We start from the raw sequence: 25,315 nt of genomic DNA, 5'->3' as shown, positions 1-25,315 counted from the left end.
TCTGTTCAGTAGTTCCTGAGAAAATCAAAAGTAAAATCACATACATATCTGGGCGGAGCCTAGCCACACATCTCATCGTGAGATCTGATTGGCTGTCAGTACTTCATCCAAGAAGTGTTGGCAGCCATCTTGGGACCAATATACATGATAGCACCTCATTAAAAAGCATTGCAGTTAATAGAAGGTTTTAAGACGTTAGTTACATTATAAATCATTTGTTGATGGTACCATACTAATTTTAGGAATTGAGGTGTGTTCTAAGGTGATTTTACCATGTGAAAAATCCTTCTGCTGTGATATCACGAACCATGTTTGAGAGAGAACTATTTTCTCATGCTTTTCCCACAGAGGTTTGGAAGGTGATCTATAAGCTAAACTGAGAGCATATTTTCTGTAAATTCACATTATCTTTCTCAGTCATGTAAGAATGAAGTCTGACATTCTCAGTAAAACATGTACACCCAACAAGGGCAGAGACTGTCAGTTGATTCCTTTGTGTTCTACTGCAGCTTCCTAGAGTGCTCTAAAGAACAACTAGAGCGCTAACAGTCTTACTTATGACAAAAGTATGGCACACCTGAAGCCATCTTGATTGGAATAAAGTGGTAACACTTAAAACATTTAATTTACAAAGGAACAAAATGAGGGGGTTCATTTTGCCATATAAATTATGATTAGTGCTGCAGACAGAAAAACTAGGGCACATTTTGACTTCTGAAATCCTCTTTTATTTCATAAAAACATTCTGACATGCAGACTGAAACATGCACTTTGAATACCAGCAGCAGACTTGCCTGGTGAGCAGTAGCTTTACTACAGTGATCTAATGAGCAACTAGAGTGCTAACATTCAGAATTTATGGAAAATGTGTGACATATCTGAATACCTTCTTGATGGAATCAAAGTAAAAAACTGAAAGTATTTCCTACTGAGGAGACTGCAGTAAATGAGGAAATTAGGAATCTTCATCACAAATAAATCTCCCAAGATGTCCACCAGAGACAAAAGAGCCCAAATGTAGCCCAAATATCACCCAGATGTAGCCCAAGTATAGCCCAATGACAGAATGTCCCAGAGTGTTCTTAAGAACAACTAGAGCGCTTACTGTCTTACTTATGACAAAAGTATGGCACACCTGAAGCCATCTTGATTGGAATAAACTGGTAACACTTAAAACATTTAATTTAAAAAGGAACACAATGAGGGGGTTCATTTTGCCAAATAGAAATTATGATTAGTGCTGAAGAAAGAAAAATTAGGGCACATTTTGAGTGTCTTCTCAAATCCTCTTCTATTCCATTAAAAAATTCTGATATGCAGACTGAAACATGCACTTCTAATACTAGCTGCAGACTTCCGTGGTGAGCAGTAGCTTTACTACAGTGATCTAATGAGCAACTAGAGTGCTAACATTCAGAATTTATGGCAAATGTTTGACATATCTGAATACCTTCTTGATGGAATCAAAGTAAAAAACTGAAAGCATTTCCTACTGAGTAGACTGCAGTAAATGAGGAAATTAGGAAACTTCATAACAAATAAATCTCCTAAAATGGCCACCAGAGACAAAAGAGCCCAAATGTAGCCCAAATATCACCCAGATGTAGCCCAAATGTAGCCCAATGACAGAAGTGTGCAAAACACTTATTTTTTGTGTATTTGCAGTTTTATATAGTGCAGACTTGTCAGGTATTGGAGTGCTTTACATGAACATTGGTTACATCACACAAGATCAAATTCATTTTGGTTGTAGACATGGGGAGATTAAGTGATTTGACCAGAATCGCAGAATGTTGAGCTGAAGCAGAAACTCCAACCTGGTTCCCCAGTTGCAAAGTCTGCAGCTCTGGAAGTAACACCACACCCTCTCCCCTTGGATGCAACATTTAATCAAGTGGTCAACTCGATAAAAAAACTAAGATTACAAATAATTTAAAAGTTCTTTGTCGCTATTTGAAAACTCTGAAAATATGTCCTCATTTTAGTTTTTTAGAGCACTAACCATAATTTTGATGCAAATAAGACCCTCTCATATATGTAATTTCTAAAGGAAATGCTCTAGGCATTACAGTTTTGATTACATCAAGATGACGTCAGGCATTCCACACTTTTGTAATAAATATAGAATGTTAGCAATCTAGTTGTTCATTGGGATACTGTTGAGAGGCAGAGGCCAGGGGCACGGACTCTGAAAATTGAAGGCAGGTAGGAGAGTGCAGAGGCAACAATTTGACCACACTAGGCAGGCAGGCAGGAAGGGCAGTGGCAGCACAACAGACTATGGAGGGCAGTGGAAAGGGGGGCAGGGGCAACAAACCAACAATACAGGACTGGCAAGAGAGGCTGTGGCAATATAATAGACCATTGTGGGCAGAAGGAAGAGGCAGTGGTCATACAACCATACATGCCAACAGACCCATTTCAGCCAGGAAACGTCCAATGTTTTTAAGCTCAAATGGGCTTTACTTGATCTGTTTCCTGTCTACAATCTTCTCTTTTTCAATGTAACTAAAAGGGGAAAATCAATACCCCAGTTTTATTTCAAAATCTCCCTTTTACCAAGTTCAAAATGTTCGCAAGTATGGTACATTGGATCATGGTAGGCAGGAGGAATTGGGGTAGGGACATGGACTCGGATAATAGAGGACAGGAGGGACATTGAGAGGTGCACCAAACTGACCCTACAGGGCAGGCATCAGGGTTTGCAGCAACACAATACACCACACAGGGCATGCGGGACGGGAGTGCAGCACAACAATCCACAGAAAGCAATAGGGAGGGGACAGGACCATGCACATGGACAACAGACAACAGAGGGGAAAGAGGCAATGGTAGATAGCTGACCATAATGGACAGACAGGAGAGAAAGCTGCAGCATAACAGACCATAAAGGGCAGGAGGGACGGATCAGGGGCATTACAATGGAACCGACAAGCCAGGAGGGAGGCAATAGGGGTCTGCACATGGAAACAGAGGGCTGGGAGCAAGGGGGCAGGGCAGGAGCAGCAAGATGACCATGGAGGTCAAGCAGGATGGGCACTAGAAACAAGTCACACCATGGAGAGCAACAGTGAGACTATGATGGCATACACACAGACCATGGAGGGAAGGTGGGAGGGGGTCAGGAGCAGCTAGCTGACCACACAGGGAAGGTGGGAGGGGCCGTGGCAGCACAGAAGACCATGCATGGCAAGCGGGAGGGTTAGTGGCAGCACAATGGCTATGATGGGCAAGAAGGAGGGTGCAGGGGCATACACAAAGGACCATGGAGGATAGAAGGGAGGGTCAGGACCTGGGCACAGACAAGAGAGTTCAGGGGAAGGGGGCCTCACAACAGACCGCGCGGGGCAGGCAGGAGGAGCAGTTGCAGTACAACACACCAGGGAGGGCAGAAGGGTGTGGCAGTAAAATGGACCATGGACCATGGAGGACAGGAGGAAGGGGATAGGGGCATGGCATGTGGACAGGCAGGGTGTAGGTGGCAGGGACAGGTTACAGTCATCTGACAATGCTAGACAGGTGGTAGGGGAGTGGCAGCTCAACAGAACACTCAGAGTAGATAGGAGAGGCAGGTCCATGGAACATGGTGGTCAAAAAGGATGGAGCAGGTGCATGCACAAAGACATCAGAGGGCAGGGGGGAGGAGAATAGGGGTAGCAAGCTAAGCACAGAGGCTAAGTAGGAGGTAAATGATGGGCCATAGAATTGGGCAATGGAGGGCAGGATGAGTGGACTGGTACATCATGCTAAATGCAGGGCAGTGGCAGCACATCAGACCATGCGTGGCAGGAGGGAGGAGGCTAGTCCATGGATTCAGACAAAAGAGGATAGGGAGGAGGTGGATGGGGCAGCAAGCTAACTGTTCAGAGAAGGCGGGTATTAGGAACTTTATTGTTTTTAAAATGTGTGTCTGTGCGAACTACTTAAAATATGAACAAGTATGCAGCATAATCTCACTTTTATTCAGGAAGAAGAGGACGTTTGGGACTGTGACTCCGAGCTCACTTGGCAGAAACACCCCCTGACCGTCCACCCCCCATCGCAAAATGTAATGCCTGTGAAAAGGGTGGGTGGACGCAGTGTTATATAGAACATAGTCCTGAGAGCACGATTGAAAATGAAAACTAGATATAGTATATGGTATAAACTATGCACCAAAAAGTGCGATATGAGAAGAACCGGGGCGTGAAATATAATATGCAATACATTGTGTGCAATGACCGATTCATTGGAGAGCGCGAGATAGCACAGGCACTAGCGCGTGCTATGCGATATGCGCTTTGGAGTGTAAGATGCACAGGGCAGTGTTGTGTAACCTAACTAGTCTCTAAAGTTGTAATATAAAATATGTGCTGGGGAGTGTAACATTGCATATGCACTGTGACAAAGATATGGATCCCAGATTGTAATATGTATGGCATAGCGCTGTGCGTTATAACATAGGTATCGAGGAAGACACGTTAGATGCGGCAATATAACCCGTGCGAAGGCAAGTGTGGCATGACATATTCACGGGGTGGTGTTACAGTGCACATGGACTAGAGAGTGTCATAGCATACGCACTAGCTGATGGAATACAACACAGAGGTGTGAGGCATTCGGCGGGCAATGGTGGGTGTAACACAGCATTGGGCTGTGCCAGGAGCGCGCTGTGACTCTCAAGTGATGTTCGTCCCCTTTCCAGAGAGTAAAATAAAAAGTATTACACATCCGGCAGTGGATGTGTGTTCTATTAATCGTGAGGGGGGTTTCTTGCATAGTTTTGGTCGAATTTTTGTCGAATCTCCTTTGAATGGCTTGGTGTGCATGTGTATTAAATGTGCCCGTCAATAGCTACCCATGTTTGTATAAATAAACGACAAGGGTGTCTACCGGGATTAGGCACGGTAGGGCATCAGACATGTCAGAGCTTCACTAGTGGTGTAAATACATTCCACGTGGATTCATTGTATGCATAGTCGCCTTTTAATGTATATCACGCAAATCGTCATGGTGATAGGTACGTACGGTTTGTCCAGCATGTCCTAGGTGTGTCTATAAATATATATATTTTAAAAATAATAAAAAAACAGTGGCCGGCCCTGGGGATTGGGGTCAAAAAAATATAATTAGGAGACAGGCCCTGGGGGATGGGGTCATCAGGGCCAATAAATTAGAATAAGAAGGGGAACCACACAGCCCCACTTCTTAAAAAATTAAAATAAATAAAAGACTGGCATCGTGCCGGAGGCAACGTCCCCTCCTTGCAGCACTCTGCAAACGCGCCCCCTGGCGAGTTGTAAGTTGAGGAATTAATTCCTCCTCAATACTGAGGGTCCCTGAGGGCCAACTAGCCCAACAGGCATCTCCAGTATGCGCCAGGGAGCTGCGCTGCAGACAGGTGTTCTGAGGCCAAGCCCCTTTTTACACCTCTCTGCAATGCAGCTCTGTGGCGCTTACTGGAGGTACCTAGTGGTCTAGTGACCCTAGGGACCCTTTGGATTCAAGGGGACTTAATCTCCCAACTTAGAACAGCCACAGGGCGCGTTTACACAGTGGTGAAGGGAAGGGAGGGGACGGGGCCTGAGGTGACATGTGCAAACACGCACTATTTTTTTTTTTTTTTAAACAAACTTTATTAGGTCACAGAACACAATGCAGTCAATCCCCGTCCCCCATAGTCCTCCCCCCAGCCAAATCAGGACATCTTGCAATAATCACCCCGGCACATAAGCTACCTCTGTACAGCATTCACCCCAATAATGTCCGTGCTACTAGGTAGTGCATCCACAGGAGTAATCCACCATGAGTGTGCGAGACAGCTAAAACACCCCCACCCCATCTCCCAACATCCCCCCCAACGAGCCCCTCCTCCCTACCCACCCACCCAAGCCTGTCGCCCGTACCTATCAGAAGTACATGTACATCAAAACCTCAGCCACCACCCGTCGAGTCCGCCTCCCAGCAATCCCAACAGACAGTACCGCAAGAGCAGAGGGGGGAAGCCCTGTATAGTGCACTCAAGGAACCGGGGTCCCGTCATCCCCCACCGGATCACCCCCATCCCCCATAACCGAACCTTTGAACAAGTCCAGGAGAGCCATCCATGCCCGGGCCCCTTCGTGCGATCTTTCATTGTCACTGCGTCGAGCCAAGCACAATCTATAAGTCCCCTCACTTCCCGCCCATTTCTCCATTTCCCTAGCCCACCGTAAGAAATTAGGGCCCTGCCGCGCCTTCCAATGAGAAGTAATCTCCCGCTTGGCCAGGACCAGCCCTAGATCAATAAACCTACTGGTGATCTTAGTCTTTGCTGTGTGCGGAAAGCCATGTAGCAAGCAGACCCCCGGGCCTACCTCCAAGTCCCTCTCTGTCACCGTCAGGAGTAGCGTCGCCACTTCCTCCCAAAACCCTGTCACCTGCGGACAGTCCCAGAGCATGTGTAGAAAAGTCGCTCCACTATAACCACATCGGGGGCAAGCATCTGGCCCACCAAAGTACTCAGCTATCTTGTGAGGGGTAAGGTATGCCCTATGAAAGATATAAAACTGTATAAGCTGGAAGCGTGCATTTCGTGTACACTTCCAAGGACGCTCCATGATTTCCTCCCAGTTTTTGTCCGTAAGAGGCGCTCCCAGATCCGCCTCCCACTTGACGCGCAGGGCAGCCAGGGGTCGCCGCATATCACCAGTAATCCGCCTATAAAGGCAAGTCACCGCCTTGTAGACACCCGCTCCCATCACTACATACTGACAGGCAAGAGATGTGTCCGGCTCCATCATCCCCTTCCGCCAGTGCTTTCTGACGGCCGCAGTCAAGGCTGCATGGAATAGGAAGTCCCCCCGCGGGAGATCATGCCGCTCCCTAAGGTCGTCAAAAGGTAGCAGGTTACCATCCTCATACAAGTCTCCCAATGTCATAACTCCCGCCTCCTCCCAGGCCAATAACCGGTTCCAGTCTCCCCCGTGGGGTAGCGCCTCACACATTCGCAACGGGATCTCGGGTGCATAGGGAATAATCACACGCGCCCTCCTAGCCAACCGCGCCCAGCATTGTCGAACCACCCTCAAGTCCGGAGGAAGTGAGGCATTCCTCATCGGCACCCGGAGCAGCACGCACGATAATTGGGACCAGCTCGGATCCGCCCCTCCCTGTTCTTCCGGACGCCTGATGTGCCCCGCCACCCACTTCATGAACCACTGGAGCTGCGCAGCATGGTAATAGGACTCCAGGTCCGGCAACGCAAGGCCTCCCTCACTCCTAGGACGCTGTAGAGTAAGCAGCGCTACCCTCCGTCTCCCCGCACCCCAGATGAACCCCGTAATCAACGAGGTCAGCTGAGCAAATAGCTTTCCCGGAATCCAGATTGGAAGAGTCCCAAAGTAATAAAGAAATCTGGGCAAAATCACCATTTTCACTAAGGCGACCCTGCCGGCCACCGACAATGGGAGAGTGCCCCAAAACTCAAAGCAGGTTTTCGCCCCTCTTATCGCTCGCCCCACGTTACCCTCTAACAAATCAGCGGGATCATGATAGATCCTGGTTCCCAAGTAAGGCAAACACCGGGATTCCCATGGGACATCCCCCTGGCGTAGCAACCCCTCTGGGCCCGTGGGAAATAGGCAAGACTTGGTCCAATTCACCCGGAGTCCCGCCACCCTCCCCAGCGTCTCCAGCAAACCCCGCGCCCCTTGTAAGGCCTCCCCAGCATTCGGCAAGAAGAGCAGTAGGTCATCCGCATATAATGCTATGTGCTGCTCTCGTCCCTCGACCAGTAGCCCTGGAAAATACCGCCCCAGCCTAGCATGAGCGGCCATGGGCTCCATTGCCAGTGCAAATAATAAGGGGGACAGCGGGCACCCCTGTCTCGTTCCCCGACCGACCGCGCATGCACTAGATATCAAGCCCCCCGTCCGCACCCTAGCAGTGGAAGCACTATAAAGAAGCGCCGTCCATTGAACAAAACGTTCCCCCATCCCAAAAGCCCTCAAGACATCAAAGAGGTAAGGCCACTCCAGGCTATCGAAAGCTTTTTCAATGTCGACCGCAAATTTGCAGGCCTCCTCCTTGTCATAGGAGTCAGAACCCAAGATGCGCATCAGTCTGCGTACATTCATTGCAGTATTGCGGGTGGGAATGAACCCAGCCTGATCCTCATGGATCAGTTGCAACATATGGGGCATCAATCGACTAGCCAGGATACGACTCAAAATCTTGTAGTCGAGGTTGAGCATCGCCAGCGGCCTATATGAGGACCGTTCCCAAGCAGGTTTACCCGGCTTAAGAAGGGGAACTATGAGGGCTTCTCGCGTGGTAGCAGGGAGGGTCCCTTCTCGGCACGCCCCATTATACAGTGCCACCAAGCAGGGTACTAGCACATCTGCATACGCTGCATAGAACTCGATGGGGAGTCCATCGGTGCCCGGGGTCTTGTTCCTAGCCATGTGCTTTATGGCACTACGTACTTCACCCGCTTCTACATCCCGACCCAGCGCCTCAGCATCTGCCGCCACAAGTTTTGGGAGCCCCGCACCCGGCAAAAATTCTGTATCTGTTGGACAACCAGGGCCCGCCCCACTCCGATATAGCTCTGCGTAGTACTGTAAGAAGTGGTCATTGATGCCTTTTTGGGTGTATAGTACCTCCGTACCCTGCCCCCTCAGTTCTGCTATCGGGGTCCCCCTGCGGGCCGGATTGGCCAGCCAGGCCAGCAATGCCCCTACCTTATCACGTTCCGCATGCGCCCTGTCCATGTAAGCTTTATAGTCAAAACAACGCAATTTCTCAATCTGGACTGCTAGCTCTTCCCGAGCCTCAAGAAGCCCCGCCTGTTCTTCCGGGCGCTCCGGTCTCAACCTTTCCCTATCGCGCACCCGCCGTTCTGCCGACTGGACATCCTGCAGTAACACTCTGCGTACTCCCACCACCTCACCAATGCATCGCCCCCGAACCACAGCCTTAAAGGCGTCCCATTCTACCACCAGGGATGACGCTGTACGGGCGTTAATTCGAAAATAGTCCTCTATAGCTGATCCAATGGTGGCACGAAACACCGGATCCTCCAGCGTGTCAGGTCTAAGCCGCCACGTGGGAATAGCCGGCCGATCCCGCAACCAGTGTAGGACTGTCAGCAAAGGATTATGATCCGAGGTTGTCCGGGATGTGCAAACACGCACTATGGCACGTTTTAAATTGGGGATATAATTTCCCTTCAATACTGAGGGCCCCTGGGGGCTAACTAGCCCACCAAGTGCTTCCAGTAAGCGCCACTGAGCTGCATTGCAGAGAGGTGGTCCAGGCCGTGCCACATTTTACACCTCTCTGCAACGCAGCTCTGTGGCACTTACTGGAGGTACCTAGTGGGCTAGTTGGACCCTAGGGACCCTCAGGATTCAAATGAACTTAATCTCCCAACTAAAAACGGACACAGGGCGTGTTTACACATTGGTGAAGGGAGGGGATGGGGCCTGAGTTAACATGTGCAAAAACGCCCTGTGGCCTGTTTTAAGAGGTAGTTTTAATCCCACTGCCCTTTTATATACTAGGGGCTTACAGAGGAGGTCATGCTAATCACAGGGGGACCCCAACGCATAATGTTCCCTAGTGTATGTAGGTGTTCTCACTGTATTCTAAGTGTCTTTTAACATAGCACTGGCTCTAGGACTGGTTAGTCAGACTCAGTTACCACCAGTATCCGTCAGAAAAAGTTGAGGGTACAGGATGATTTTGCAACAAGGCTTCTTTCTGCTCTTCTTTTTGTTCTTTCTGCACGTTTTCCTTCTTCCTGCACTTTTCTTCGTCTTTGAGGACTTCTGTTGCTTCTTTCTGCACTTCTTTGTTTTTTCTTTCTGTGCATCTTTTCTTCTTTCTTCACATGTCCTATCTCTGTAGGCATAGTTAGAAATTAGCATTTAAAAAACCTTTGAAATTCACAGAAAAAACCATAGGTTTCAGGCACGTTATAGTTAGGAATTAGCATTTAAAAACCTCAGAAATTCACTGAAAAAACCATAGGTTTCAGGGGTGGTATAGTTAGCTGGACTTTTCACTTGTACAAAACCATTGAAATTCCCCCGTTATAGTTAGTTCAGCTAACTATAACTCGCACGCCCGCAATGCACTGCTGATGACGTCACATATTGCATCACTCATGACATGGTCAGTGACATCACTCATGACATCACTGATGACATCTCAAATGACATCACTGATGACATCACCCTTGTAATAGAGTAGCAGACCTCCTCTCACCCTAATATAACCTTTGATACACACATTCAAAAATAGAGACTACAATTTTCAAAACAATGGACATACCAATACCAGTTACAACAACCTCTTCAGTAATTCTAAGATCCACATACACATCCACTCATTCACCAACAGTCCTATACAGTCACTCGTACATGTACTCACTCATCATATGTACTCATACACCTATACATCCTGTTACACAATGCCACTCATCCATAGAGTTACTCACACACATAGTCACTCATGCTAATAAAGAATCAAACATACATTTACTTGCATATACAGTTATACACACACCACCACACTTATACGGAAACTTACACATACTTAGTCTTTTAAACAATCACTTATAGAAACACATACTTATTCCTACAGGAACTCTTTCAATCTCTCACTCTCACATATACTCACTTATATACACCAATAGTCACATATACTAGTTTAAAACAGATGTAGTTACTCATAAAGACACTATTGAGACAGTCATTCACTCACTAACACACCCATACACACACTCATCCACCCATACAGTCCTGCACACATGCTGTCTTCAACACATACAAACAGTGAGTCACTCATTCATGCAACTATGCACTACGTAATACCCCCCACCGAACCATGCAGAAACTGAGACTGATACTCAAAAAACCAACTAATAACCTATATAGACACCCATGTAGCTATTCACCAACCCATGCAGCCACTTGTACACAAAGTGAGAGACTGATACAGATATTTACATATTTAAACATTACTCACTAAGCCATGTATTCACTATGATACACTTAATCAGTCAGTTACACAATCAATTTTTCAAAAGCAAATCATCCATTTAGACACTTATATACCCATTTATTCTTCCATCGACCTTGAGATATACATATATAAAACATATTTAATTTTCAGAAAAACACACATTCACTGGATGATGTCATCAGTGATGTCATTTGAGATGTCATCAGTGATGTCACTGACCATGTCATGAGTGATGTAATATGTGACGTCATCAGCAGTGCATTGCGGGCGCGCGAGTTATAGTTAGCTGAACTAACTATAACGGGGGAATTTCAATGGTTTTGTACAAGTGAAAAGTCCAGCTAACTATAACACCCCTGAAACTTATGGTTTTTTCAGTGAATATATATATATATATATATATATATATATATATATATATATATATATATATATATATATATATATATATATATATATTACTTGTCGATTCGCTGACAGAGCAGTCCCCTTGCCTGCGACGTTGATGCCGCCTGTGGTAGCAGCAGCCACTACGATGCAGTTAAATTCTTTTCCTCCATGGAACAATTCCAGGAATAAGAGGACGGCACACCAGGAAACGGCACTAAACTTTATTGTGCACTAGCTTATCAAGGACGACGCGTTTCGGCGTTTGCCTTTGTCAAGTAACTTCCTGCACCGCAAAGCGCCATAGAAATATGTTTACATGGTTTATAGACATAAACAAAATACTATCGTATCGCTTTTAGAAACGATTGCTTCGTAATTAATAATGGACTTAAATTCATTCATTTGTTGTCCTTCATGCATTGCCTTAAATTGACCACAATCTGGTAAATTAAGGAAATTATTATGAATAAATTAAATTAAAGATACATACTGACTCATATCAATTTAGACATTGCTTTTGCCAATTTAGAGAGACAGCAACATCGTGAACGATATTGATCAGAAAATGCATGTGTATGTCATAGTTAATACAGCGCCATACAAATATAGATATAAACTTACAGCATTAATCATGAGCTGCGGCTGAATGGCAGACATAGCGATGTGCAATAATTACAATTCAATCCTATTACCCAAGGTGTTACTATTGTAAGGACCCTGAAATTGCCTATTTGCTGACAGCCTTACGACTTCCTGAAGGCCAATTATTTTAAACGGTCATCCGTTCAGTGGTGGATTTAGGCACGAATTAAATACACTGATATGTTTCTCGCTCATACTTCGCAATACATGGCAGGTGCAGGTTGTATCCTTAGTGAAGCGCTAGGTATAAGGGGAGTGATAGGACAGTGATATGTGTCTAAATAAGTTTATAAGTGTATGAGTGGAAGAGGAAGGGTATCAGGAAATGTCTAGGATGAAGGTGAAAGCCCGTAGGTTTCTAAACGGAGATACCACAATTGTGGTAAATGCTCCTATAATATCCCAAATGGGAATGTAATTACATCCAGTATTATCCTATTTCCCTATCTTAATAAAATGTGTGATTTAAAGAAATGAATATTATAAATGTTTTAAAATCCCAACACCAATTCGTTGGGAAAACTATTACTACTTCTGCATTCGAGGAGAGTATTGCAGAGGATTATAGACCTATGTGTGTCGCGAGTTCTTCTCCACTGTTTAGTCCTTTCGGTACCTTGCAGTCCAAATCTAGAATAAATCTACATTCGAGTATTCTTAGATGTTTTTCCCGGTCCCCTCCTCGTATGTTTTTGGGAATTCTCTCAGCCCCAAAGAATCGCAAGCTGCTATTGTCACTGTTGTGGAGTTCCGAGTAATGACGTGCCACCGGATAGTTATAATCACGGTTTGTGATGGCACGTAAATGTTGTAAGATTCTCAATTTGAGTGGGAGTTTTGTGCTGCCTACATACTGGAGGCCACATGGGCATTCCAGTACATAGACAGTGAAATCACTGTTGCAATTAATTGTGTTTTATTGGTCGCTTCTGTTTGGTGCCTGTGCTGTACTCTTTGTAGTTCCTGCCATTGCGATCTACCTTACACATACCACATGTGGTAAAGCCATTAGGCATTTTCAACCACTGTGATTGGGTATCCTCCATATGATAGCTGTGGACTAGTTTATCTCGTAATGATCTAGCTTTTTTGTATGTTACCTGTGGTCTAGCTCCTACGTGTTCACCAATTATAGGATCTGCTATTAGAGATGCTCATTAAATATGCGCAAATAGATCTCGAGACGACAAGAAAAGAGCTGATTCTATTGAAAGCCGACTTAGACAAATACAAAAGCGACAAAACATTAGAAGAAATCACAAAAACACTCCCGAAAAAACTGAAGGAATACGAAGACGCTATAAAACAGAAAAAACAACGAAAATTTCTCAGAGACAAACGAGATTACGCTGAGGGGCGCATCTTAACGTATGCCAAAAGGTACGATTGGGCCCAGAGGAATTTCAAAGTTATATCTACCGAACGAACAACAGAATCCTTATCTACTGGTTCAAGTTCAGACGTAAGCACAGATCCAGAAGATCGCAGCACAGGGGTCCCTTTAGCCACACATCCTCTCACTTTTCTTTACGAATTCCAAATATTGAAGCAGAAAAAGGAACAAAACCAAGTGAACAAGCCCCAAACGAGAGGACAAACAAGAGGAAAGGGGCCAAAAAGAGGAAGAGGACGAGGGACCACAAAAGAAAGAGATTAAAGAAAAAGAAACATAAGAATCTAGAGACATCCATTTCCCAAATCCAAGATCCAACAATTAGTAAAACAGTTGTCAATTTATCCACCAGAAGCCTAAATAAAGTGGAAATTTCTGTACTACAATTGGGACTGTCCTTTTGTCCCAGTAGCAATTTGAACTATACAGACACAAGAATTGATTTATTTCTATTTATTCGGAAATTGAAATTAATGAAAATGTTCGAGACACGTGTAAAATCGAAACAATTATCAAATACATTATGCAATCCAGAAATGCCAGATCTACAAGTACAAGATATGGAACTATTGAGAGTCATGTATAACCTAGAAATGGGTGACGATCATGGTGGAAATGATCATTCATTACTGCAATCATGCGGTGCCATGAATAGACAACAAGAACATAGTGGATTAAAAAGGAAATCAAAGTTTAATCCCAATGTTCCTTACGATAATATTGAGGCCTACAATTCAGCTGTCATCATGGAACTTAAGAAAGCAAGAATGAAATTTCAAAACTCAAAGTGGGACAATTTAACGAAAGAACAAAGGGAAGCCCTAAAAACTTTGGGGTCAGACCCAACTATCGTAATCAAGCCCTCCGACAAGGGGGGTAATGAGTATGGAGAACTATAGAGCAGAAGCAATGAGACAGATGAGACATGCTATGAACTCATAGATTGGGGTCAATACAAACAGACCATCCTGGATTATTACAGACTCTTGAGCAACTGGTATCACCAAGGATTAATTGATACCGATGAATATAACTTTCTAAGAACTGATAAACCACGCATACCCTGTATATACTTCCTCCCGAAGATCCACAAGAATGCCACTTTACCACCAGGGCGTCCAATAGTTTCATCTAATGGGGGATTACTTGAAAATACGTCTATATTCTTAGACTCATTTTTGTCCAAATATGTGCTTAATCTATTATCGTACTGTAAAGATAGCTCAGATTTTTTGCGCAGACTTCATGATGTACAATGGGAGGAGGGATACTTAATGATCAACTTAGACGTATGCTCACTCTATACCTGTATTGATCAACACAAAGGGGTAGCAGCATGCATGCATTTTCTAAAGAGCAGACATATAGACCAGTGGGAACACAACAAAATGCTAGAGACGATGATGCTGTTTTGTCTCCAAAATAACATCTTTCTTTTCGAAAAGTCAGTATACCGACAACGGTCTGGAACCGCGATGGGTACTTGTTTTGCCCCCAGCCTAGCGAATTTATTCCTAGGCTGGTGGGAAGAACAAACCGTATGGACACAACAACTAGAAATGTACACTGACCATATATTAGTGTGGATCAGATACATAGACGATCTGTTCCTTATTTGGAATGGTCCACAGAATCTGGCCAGGGAATTCATTGAACGACTGGGGACTAATGATCTGAACTTGCAATTTACACATGTTATGAGTTCGTCCTATTGTGAATTTCTTGACATAGCGGTTGAAATTAGAGAAGGCAAAATTACAACACGCCTTTTCCGTAAGCAGACGGCAGGCAACACAGTATTACACGCGGCAAGTCACCATCCAGCTCCTTTACAACAAAGCATACCATATGGGGAATTGCTAACGGCCCGCCGTGCATGCAGCACTGACACTGATTTCTCGAAAGAACAACAGACCATGCTGACACGTTTCAAAGCAAGGGGATACAAGGAGAAAGTTTTGGAGATAGCTAAAAACAAAGTGAAGGACTTACAACAGCATGATACATTATTCAAACCATCCAACAGTACCATCAAGAGGAATGAGGATAAGGGGAACAAATCCAATGCACCAAGAATGATAACACAGTACAGTAGGGGGGCATGGACATTAGAGAAAATCATGAGGAAACATTGGACTCTACTGATAGCAGATCCTATAATTGGTGAACACGTAGGAGCTAGACCACAGGTAACATACAAAAAAGCTAGATCATTAAGAGATAAAATAGTCCACAGCTATCATATGGAGGATACCCAATCACAGTGGTTGAAAATGCCTAATGGCTTTACCACATGTGGTATGTGTAAGGCAGATCGCAATGGCAGGAACTACAAAGAGTACACCACAGGCACCAAACAGAAGCGACCAATAAAACACATAATTAATTGCAACAGTGATTTCACTGTCTATGTACTGTAATGCCCATGTGGCCTCCAGTATGTAGGCAGCAAAAAACTCCCACTCAAATTGAGAATCTTACAACATTTACGTGCCATCAGAAACCGTGATTATAACTATCCGGTGGCACGTCATTACTCGGAACTCCACCACAGTGACAATAGCAGCTTGCGATTCTTTGGGGCTGAGAGAATTCCCAAACACATACGAGGAGGGGACCGGGAAAAACATCTAAGAATACTCGAATCTAGATTTATTCTAGATTTGGACTGCAAGGTACTGAAAGGACTAAACAGTGGAGAAGAACTCGCGACACACATAGGTCTATAATCCTCTGCAATACTCTCCTCGAATGCAGAAGTAGTAATAGTTTTCCCAACGAATTGGTGTTGGGATTTTAAAACATTTATAATATTCAATTCTTTAATCACACATTTTATTAAGATAGGGAAATAGGATAATACTGGATGTAATTACATTCCCATTTGGGATATTATAGGAGCATTTACCACAATTGTGGTATCTCCGTTTAGAAACCTACGGGCTTTCACCTTCATCCTAGACATTTCCTTATACCCTTCCTCTTCTACTCATACACTTATAAACTTATTTAGACACATATCACTGTCCCATCACTCCCCTTATACCTAGCGCTTCACTAAGGATACAACCTGCACCTGCCATGTATTGCGAAGTATGAGCGAGAAACATATCAGTGTATTTAATTCGTGCCTAAATCCACCACTGAACGGATGACCGTTTAAAATAATTGGCCTTCAGGAAGTCGTAAGGCTGTCAGCAAATAGGCAATTTCAGGGTCCTTACAATAGTAACACCTTGGGTAATAGGATTGAATTGTAATTATTGCACATCGATATGTCTGCCATTCAGCCGCAGCTCATGATTAATGCTGTAAGTTTATATCTACATTTGTATGGCGCTGTATTAACTATGACATACACATGCATTTTCTGATCAGTATCGTTCACGATACTGCTTTCTCTCTAAATTGGCAAAAGCAATGTCTAAATTGATATGAGTCAGTATGTATCTTTAATTTAATTTATTCAAAATAATTTCCTTAATTTACCTGATTGTGGTCAATTTAAGGCAATGCATGAAGGACAACAAATGAATGAATTTAAGTCCATTATTAATTACGAAGCAATCGTTTCTAAATGCGATACGATAGTATTTTGTTTGTCTATAAACCATGTAAACATATTTCTATGGCGCTTTGCGGTGCAGGAAGTTACTTGACAAAGGCAAACGCCGAAACGCGTCGTCCTTGATAAGCTAGTGCACAATAAAGTTTTCTGCCGTTTCCTGGTGTGCCGTCCTCTTATTCCTGGAATTGTTCCATGGAGGAAAAGAATTTAACTGCATATATATAGATATATAGATATAGATAAATATATAGATATATAATATACCCATCCACAGACCCAAACAATGGGGTTACACAGACAACTGTATGCAAGTTGCATCTTTGATGGGCCTCATCATTAAGGTACAATTTGAGATCTATGGTACAGCCAGTTGTGGACACTGTGTTCCCCTTTTCATTTGCTCTCCCTTTAGAGATTAAGGCCCAACCGTCAATAACCCTCTTCAAAAAAGCACTCAAAACTTGGTATTTTAGTAAAGCCTATCAGTAAGCAATCTCTATTTTTATTCATGATTTAATTAGTAATCTTTTTAGGCGCTTTTACGCCCATCGGGCTAAGTAGCGCGTAATAAATGCGATTTCATTTCATTTCATTTGGGGTGACTCATTCAGGAATCAAGAGGTGATGGAATGCTGGTTTTAATCTCAATCATTGTCAAGGGTTAGGCCCTTCCTATTAGGTTGCATTTAAGTGCTTCCATAGCGTACACCATAATGTGCTGCCCAAAAAATAACAGGATTTTGAGTCCTAGTTTTTCAGAAGTGTATTTCCAAATATAGGAATGTATGCCTAATCCTAAATTAGATAAGTGGGGCAAAATAGATGTTTTCCCACCAGTTCAAACTAGTAGTGTTTATTGTATTGTTTGTATTTGTTTCTGGCTTGACCATTGTATGCTTCATGTGTTCAGTCTCCTTGATATGAAGAGGGAATAAAAGAAGCCACCATTGTTTGAGCAGAACAGGGTACATTAAGTGGTGTGCGCAGTGTGAGAGAAGGTGGTCAAGGTTACCATTGGATACTTGGGGATTGTGAAGGTTACAGGTGGAGATTTTTGACAGTTCTCTTATTGTTCCTGCATATTTTGTTTTTGTTTTCATGCAGCTGGAAGCTGGGCACTCCGGCAGACTAGAGCGAACAGAAGACCTGTGGCTCAAAGTGCGCAAGGATCATGCTCCACGGCTGGCACGTCTTTCCCTTGAGAGCCGATCACTACAAGATGTGCTCCTCTATAGTAAGAACTTACCTTTGTGGGTGGGGAATTCAGAGCACCTATTAAAAAAAGAAAGTGTGAAATTTTGATAGTGGGTGACAAAGCACTCATGGCAGGCCTCTTGGAGGGGGGTGGTGGGACTGAGACTCTAAAATAGATGGTTACCAGGTTATAGTACATCTAGCAAATTTTAGATCCTGTGGTGGCTAGGACAAGAGAGGTGGCATTCTGATGTAGAGGTTTGTGCATTGTCAGTTTGCCTCCAGTGTATTGAGGATGTGGGATGGATTGAAATCTAGTGATCAGTATTGAGAACAAAGGGATACATTAGGAGTTAGTGATCTGATTGAGAGGGACCGGAGCTAGATGTAGTGTGATGTGTAGAAGAGGCCACACATTCTCACTTGAACAGACATCTTCCTGAGAAAATGTGAAGGATCTGGAGTCAAGGGTTCATGGAGGAGATGTCTATGAAGGGGCAAGTGCTCAGTGGTGAAAAACATTGGTGCTCTCACAGGATACGAACTATGGGCTCTGTGTATTCTACTTCGAGCACAGCCATGGGAAATTATTTTGGTCAGTAATGTAGATTGATTTTCCAACAGCTCATCATTGAGCCGTTTTTTTGTAGTGAAAGCATGTGTGATGAAAGCAGTTGAGCTGACCAGACCTTTATAAATCTTGAAAACAATCCTCTTTCCAGAACTCCATACCTTGTATCCCGGCATGAAATATTTTCCTCAATTGATGTTATCCTACTACCCTTAACCATCCCTTTCTTGCAGCGAACAGTTGTTAGAGAATCCTATTTCGTTTTTGATTTGCATTGGCTGACACCATCTACCCCCTACACAGTAATGACAACAGCGTAATTGTTGAGGTGCTAGAATTGGGAATGCTACCAGATGGAATTGCTTTTTTCCACTAGGGTTTCACATTGCAAGGTCTGATCAACAGGTACCATCTGAAATTATAACCTCTTCTCTCCTCCTCATTCAGAAAAGCCAAAACTGGGCCGAGAGCTGGGCAGAGGACAGTACGGCGTGGTGTACCTCTGTGACAGCTGGGCCAACCACTACCCCTGCGCACTCAAGTCTGTCGTCCCACCCGATGATAAGCACTGGAATGACCTCGCACTGGAATTTCACTACATGAGGTGAGCATTATACATAACATAATGTGCACTTGTTGAGCACATTATTCTCACCCAATAGCTCTTGTGGTGGTGTTGGCAAATAACGTGTTTGTGATACGGCCAATCTTTTGTGCCAGCCTGGACCTACATCCCTCCTTTATTTACTTATTCCAGGCTGTCCTTCACATACACGTGCCTGAGTACCAAGAGTCCAGCCTAGCTTGGCTTCTGAGCTGCTAAACGTTTATTTCGCCTTATTATCAGAGCATGATGCATCATTGAGTCCTGTTTCCTGGATAATTTTGTCAGACGAGTTTCTACAAATGTATGATGTGCAACGTAAATTGCAGAAAGGTCAAGGTGCTATTATGCATGTTCATATGTATAGAAAACCTGTTTGCCATTAAATGACACCGCTGTGGATCAGGTTTTGAGTGCAGGTGCTACTCAGCTTGCCATAAGTGAGACAGGCCAGATTTGCATGGCAATGTATGTTATTCAAATCTGCTCCAACCCCCTTTTCCAGTTGTTTAAAACGTTGACTCGCATTAAAATGCTGTTAAAAGTGGAACAAACTTCTCAGCTGAACTGACTTTTTGCTGATCCTATTGTGAGCAGGTTTTGAGGGGGCATCAGCAGGTTGCCCTTGAGACCATTTAGCATATGAGGTGCAAGACACTAGACAGCCATTTCCACTTGTCCACCAGGTAGGATGATCGACCGCTGTATGGTGTTCCCACCTGCTGAGAATAAACCATGAGCATGTTTTTAATGGGGAGCTTCATTAAATTCATAAACATTATAACTTCTCTGCACATATGCTACACCCAGGAACACTTTAACAGAGGCAAATAAGCCTCAACCACATGCTAAACAATGCCTACATGTAGGGGGCATTTTCTTTCTAGTTTTTAATCTTTGTATCTCTTAACAAAGAGAGCTCACTATAGCATATTGCACCAGGAAATCCAAATGGGTGAAAAAATGCATGTAGTTGCATTACAGTACCAGTGGTCCATCAAGCGATTTGGTACAACTTACATAGTCCAGGCCATCATTATGTAGTCCATGTAAAGTGTTTTAGTATTGTCAAAATAGGATACAAGATGGCAGTAGTAATAACAAACAGTTAGCACCTCCGTTAAGTTTGGAAGTATAATGTAGAAGCGGTTATAGCGTGCTCGGATGAATAAAGCACTATGACATCATATTAGTGTTGTGCAGTATATGGAAACTCAATTTCACCCAAAAAAATTAAATACAATTCAGAGCACAGAAACAATGTAGTTTTGATCCAACACTGTGGTCAGTCTTAATTTAATTAGAACAGCACTCCAAAATAACCAAAGTTGAATAGCACAGCAAAGTCCATATATTCACAGTATTCAAATATATCTGGTTGATTCGTTGACACAATGGTAGAACGTAGGTGCAGACAGCCGACACGTGTTTCATCGTGTAGATGACTTTTTCAAGGCTGTTGACAAAAGTAAATACACGACTATAAACTATATGTGGAATTGACAAATAATTGTCTTGATGTCAACCATTCCATAGATGCATTGCAAATTACATCTCATAGTGCATATGGACAACATGCAAGAGGGTGCTCAATAGAAGCATAGTCAGACTTGACTATGCTGTGAAGTGACCAAAATTGGAAAGGGAAGAAATAAGGAAAAGAATTTCAAACAAAGTACCTCGTGAAAATGTACTTCTGTGCTCAGAGTATGTAACTCCTACATTGTAGAGCCTCCCATGCATAAAAAGCATAACGAGAGTAAGCTGAAGAAACACAGACACCAAACACAGAAGAACAGGAGGGGTAACCGTTCCAACGAAGAGCTGTATGCAAAGTACCCTTCAAATTATTTTCCTTATTTCTTCCCTTTCCTATTTTGGGTACTTTGGGTTACTTCACAGCATAGTCGAGTGTTTCCGTATTGGCTGCACTCTCTGCGAGGGTGGTTGAGGATACGAGGTATTCTGCTGCAGCTACTATCTTTTGCATTTATGCACTTTATTACTGGTTACAGCCTGCTTTTAGCTTTTTACTTAAAACAGTGATACTTTTAAAACTTTTAATACTTGCTCTCCGGTAGTGCAGTCTTTAGGCATTTCTAGATGCTTTTACCCTCTACTATTTGTTGAGTCCCTGCCATTACAGGAAGGAAAGGACTGTTGGACATCCTCATCCAATAGACTCCCAGGGTGTTGGCTGTGTTCTGTGCCTCACCATCCGGACTAAATCAGCCTCCATTTTAGGTCAGTGCACCAATTGTTGCACGCCTGACATTTAATATGCCCCAGGGCACGGACACGCGGATCTGGTGCACCGCTGATGTGCTAAAGGCAAGCTTGTCGGCGCATATCCAATCAGGTTCAGGGGCCAGAAACCCTACCTGTTTTGTATTGGAACAAAAGGTATTTTGAGGTGGACCAGTTAAAAGGGATATGCCCGAGGTGTCTAGATTCTTGTATCTCTTCTATAGAACTAGGAAAGAAAAAACACGAAATTGATTTTTGTAGTATTTCCCTGAATGCATATAACACATATATTCCAGAAGTAGAGGCTCCGACATTGGACCAAAATGAATTGGATAATAGGACAACCTCACCCGTGGGTAGAGAGCCAGGAAGAAAGTTTTCTTCTCCAAAAACGTGCGCTCTTTGCTAAGCCATCAACAGCACCGTTATAACTTCCTGGTGGACTATTCGCCTGATGCCCTGTTTCTTACAGACCTGGTTGCATAAGGCATCGAGCCCAGATGTGATTGCGGTCTTATCATCAAACTACTCCTTAGTGAGAAGAGATGGAATAGGTAAACCGGGAGGTCGGGTGGCAATTGTGTTTAAAAATAACTACAAATGCAATACCAAAGAAATAAATATACCACCATATGAAACTACGTTGTTCTCACTGGAACTTACTTATAACTTCACAGTAACAGGTATCCTAATGTACCAGCCACCGGGCTATGCAGGAAACTGTTGCATGCTACTCCCAAATATACTTGCCCCAGAGATTCCCAGAACTACAACTTTTATGTTACTGGGAGATTTGAACATACACCTGGAGGATAGTATGTGCGTATAGGTCAAACTATGGTTGAAGATCTCAGAGGTGTGAACCTGTATCTAACGAATGAAGGATCTGCACATAAAGCAGGACATTTGCTAGATCCAATCTTTGCAATTATAAAATATTGGAGACTAGTCCTGCTATGCCGTTAGCATGGTCAGATCTTTACGAAGTACCTTTTTCAATCTGGACAGGTAATGAACCGGCCAAGGCAGGGCTCAAAGATCATTGAGGCCATGCTCTCAATTAGGCATCCCCAACCTGGACAGCCAATTAAGAAAATCCAGGCCCAGTCTAGGGCAAGGGGTGGAGTTGGATCATCCCAAAATAGACTCTTGGCTGTGGGATGTATTAAAAACATTGTGCTACCAGCAATAACCTTTCACCAAGTCAGATGCCATCCACCAGCCCCATGGTTCACAAAGGCACTGCGGATAGAGAAACCAGTTGCAAAAAGCTGGAGAGTGTGGAGGAGGGAGTATGATGAGGAGAGCAAATGTAGCTATAAACTTGCCCTAAAAGAATATCATGGGGCCTGTAAAATAGCCCACGCTTCTTATTCTATGGATCAAAGTAACGCAGCAAAGAAAATGCTCAGACTCTTTTTAAGGTGGTGAGCGAACTCTTCGATCATAATAAAAACCTCCCAGTACCAGAACTGTGGCAATTAAAGTGTGAGGAAATAGATTTTTGTTTAAAAAAAAAAAGAAAAGTAGCAGATGACAATAAATAAACGAGAGAAAGACCATTCTCCACCAAAGAGTAAACCAGGGAAGCTGGCTATTTAAGATCGATCGGACCAAGACCCAACTAGCGAACTAAGTAAACTAAGGTTGCAGAATGCTTTGGATTTATGGCATCGTTGACATTCTGGCAAAGATAATGGAGAAGCATGTAAATGGACAATTGTATAACTTCTTAAGGACAGAAGATGGCCTTCACCCATCCTATTCAGGATTTAGGAAAGGACACAGTACAGAGTCAGCTCTTCTAGGAGTTACTGAACATCTTAGAGGTCTCTTGGATAGAGGCAAGAAAGCAGCGTTGATACTGCAGCCTTTAATACTGTCACATACAACACTCCTTGATAGACTGACTGAGTTAGCATTAGAGGGAACAGCCCTCTCCTGGATGACATTTCTAGAGACCGGTCGTTTCAGGTGTTTTCAACAGCCCCCTCTGAGTGACACTCCGTGACCTCAGGAGTTCCTCAAGGATCATCCTTAAGTCCGGTTCTGTTTAATAGCTATTTGTGCCCACTAGCGGACTTAGTAGAAAGTTGTGGTCTTGCTTTATTTTCATATGCATATGACACCCAAATCATCTTGTCACTGTCATCTTCACAGAGACACAACTCTGATACCTTGAACTCCAGATTGAGGCTGGTCGCTGAGTGGATGGACAAGCAGTCACTCAGGCTCAATAGAGAGAAGACAGGTTCTTCTATTAGGCAAGACCCTGTCTTTTTGGGGTCCCCAACACTGGCCGGAAAGTCTGGGACCTCCTGGTGCGGGTATCAAAGGCAAATAATCTGGGGATTGTGGTGGACGAAAAGCTGTCCATGAAACCACAGGCAACAACATTAGCTGCTACATGCTTTGTCATTTTAAAATACCAGCCTATGCACAGAGAACAGGGATTCATGCACTAGTAATATCTAGGCTGGATTAGGGCAACGTATTTTACCCAGGAGCAGATAAAGCTACTATTGAACGATTGCAAGTAGTCCAGAACTTGGCAGCAAGGATGCTTTTTAGGCTGCTGAAAAACTCCTCTGAGTCAGATCTTTTACAAGAGCTAAACTGGCTAGCAATAGAAAAAAGGATTCAGTTCAAGACCCTATGCTATCTGCACAAGGCCAGAGCAGGAAAGTGTCCAAGTTACATACAAGAACGAATAAAAGCATACCAACCTTAACAGACCCTATGTTCAAGTGAGTGCCTCCCTATGCGTGGTTCCTTCATTCAAACGTACACGCATGGGCGGCCAGTCCTGTGCATTTCAGGTGCCAAAACTATGGAATGTCCTTCCGAAGTCACTAATGTTGTAGTGCCAGGCAACCCCTTTGGGGTATCTGAGCGCTCAATACATTTCTATATTGCAAATTTATGTATAAAAGGGTGCAAGTAAACAACACAGCAGACTGGAGGGGACAAGCAACAATATGGAGGGGGACAAAAGCACACAGGTAAAAGCATCACTGGGGTGAAAGAAGAGAGCACATGATGGAGACTAACTGCAAACACATGCCCTCTTTTGGAGAGCTTCAACTAAAAGAAAAAATTAGCCCTGAAACCACAAGAAGTGGAAGGACACATGTACTTGGGCCATGCTGCAGGGAGTGCCAAACACATGAAGTGGAGTCAATACGTGCTGACCATAGAAGCAAGCTAATGAGTGACTATGAAGCCAACCTAGGATGAGCAGTGGGTGGCTTCTAAGCCCACTGTCAATAAACAAAATGTCTTGCAAGTGACAGTGCATTTGGGGAGACCTAAAAATGACAAAGTTTCACGTTTTTTTTTTAAGTAATAAGAAAGGGAATGATGGGAAAAGCTAAATGATGGGCTGCATTATACATGAGCAAAGGGGGCTTGCCCTTCCTCCAGGGTCCCATCATGCCCCACAGGTGACAGGTCAGTTTTCTTTTCAGAACCAAGCTAAATCTGGGTATAAAAGGGAAAATGTGCTGTAATCCTTCTTGTCCAGGAAGGTGGGAGGGTTGCCTATGAATTTGATGAGAATTCCTCTGAAAGAAAACTTGATGAGTAATTGTACCTCCTCTTACAGTGGATCATCCTCCATAATCCTAAGCATAGAGGAGCAAATCCATCCCATTGAAAAACCAAAAAAAAGAAGAAAAAAAAAATTATCCCTATCCAAACCAATTCCCTTAATGAGGC

At 43.7% G+C, this 25,315-nt stretch overlaps 1 protein-coding gene across 1 annotated transcript in view; it reads left to right on the top strand.

Moving 5' to 3' along the window:
- Window positions 1-25,315, top strand: part of DSTYK (dual serine/threonine and tyrosine protein kinase) — a 665,420-nt gene that overhangs the window by 582,911 nt on the left and 57,194 nt on the right. The window contains exons 7-8 of the mRNA XM_085651221.1: window positions 18,087-18,216; window positions 19,195-19,351. Of these exons, the coding sequence (XP_085507347.1) occupies window positions 18,087-18,216; window positions 19,195-19,351 (287 nt within the window). The remainder of the gene's footprint in view (window positions 1-18,086; window positions 18,217-19,194; window positions 19,352-25,315) is intronic.

The sequence above is a fragment of the Triturus cristatus genome, chromosome 1_1, assembly GCF_964204655.1.
Source record: "Triturus cristatus chromosome 1_1, aTriCri1.1, whole genome shotgun sequence".
Classification (NCBI taxonomy): Eukaryota; Metazoa; Chordata; class Amphibia; order Caudata; family Salamandridae; genus Triturus; species Triturus cristatus.
Note: the sequence above shows the minus strand (reverse complement) of the source record. Positions and strands in the feature narration are given on the sequence as shown.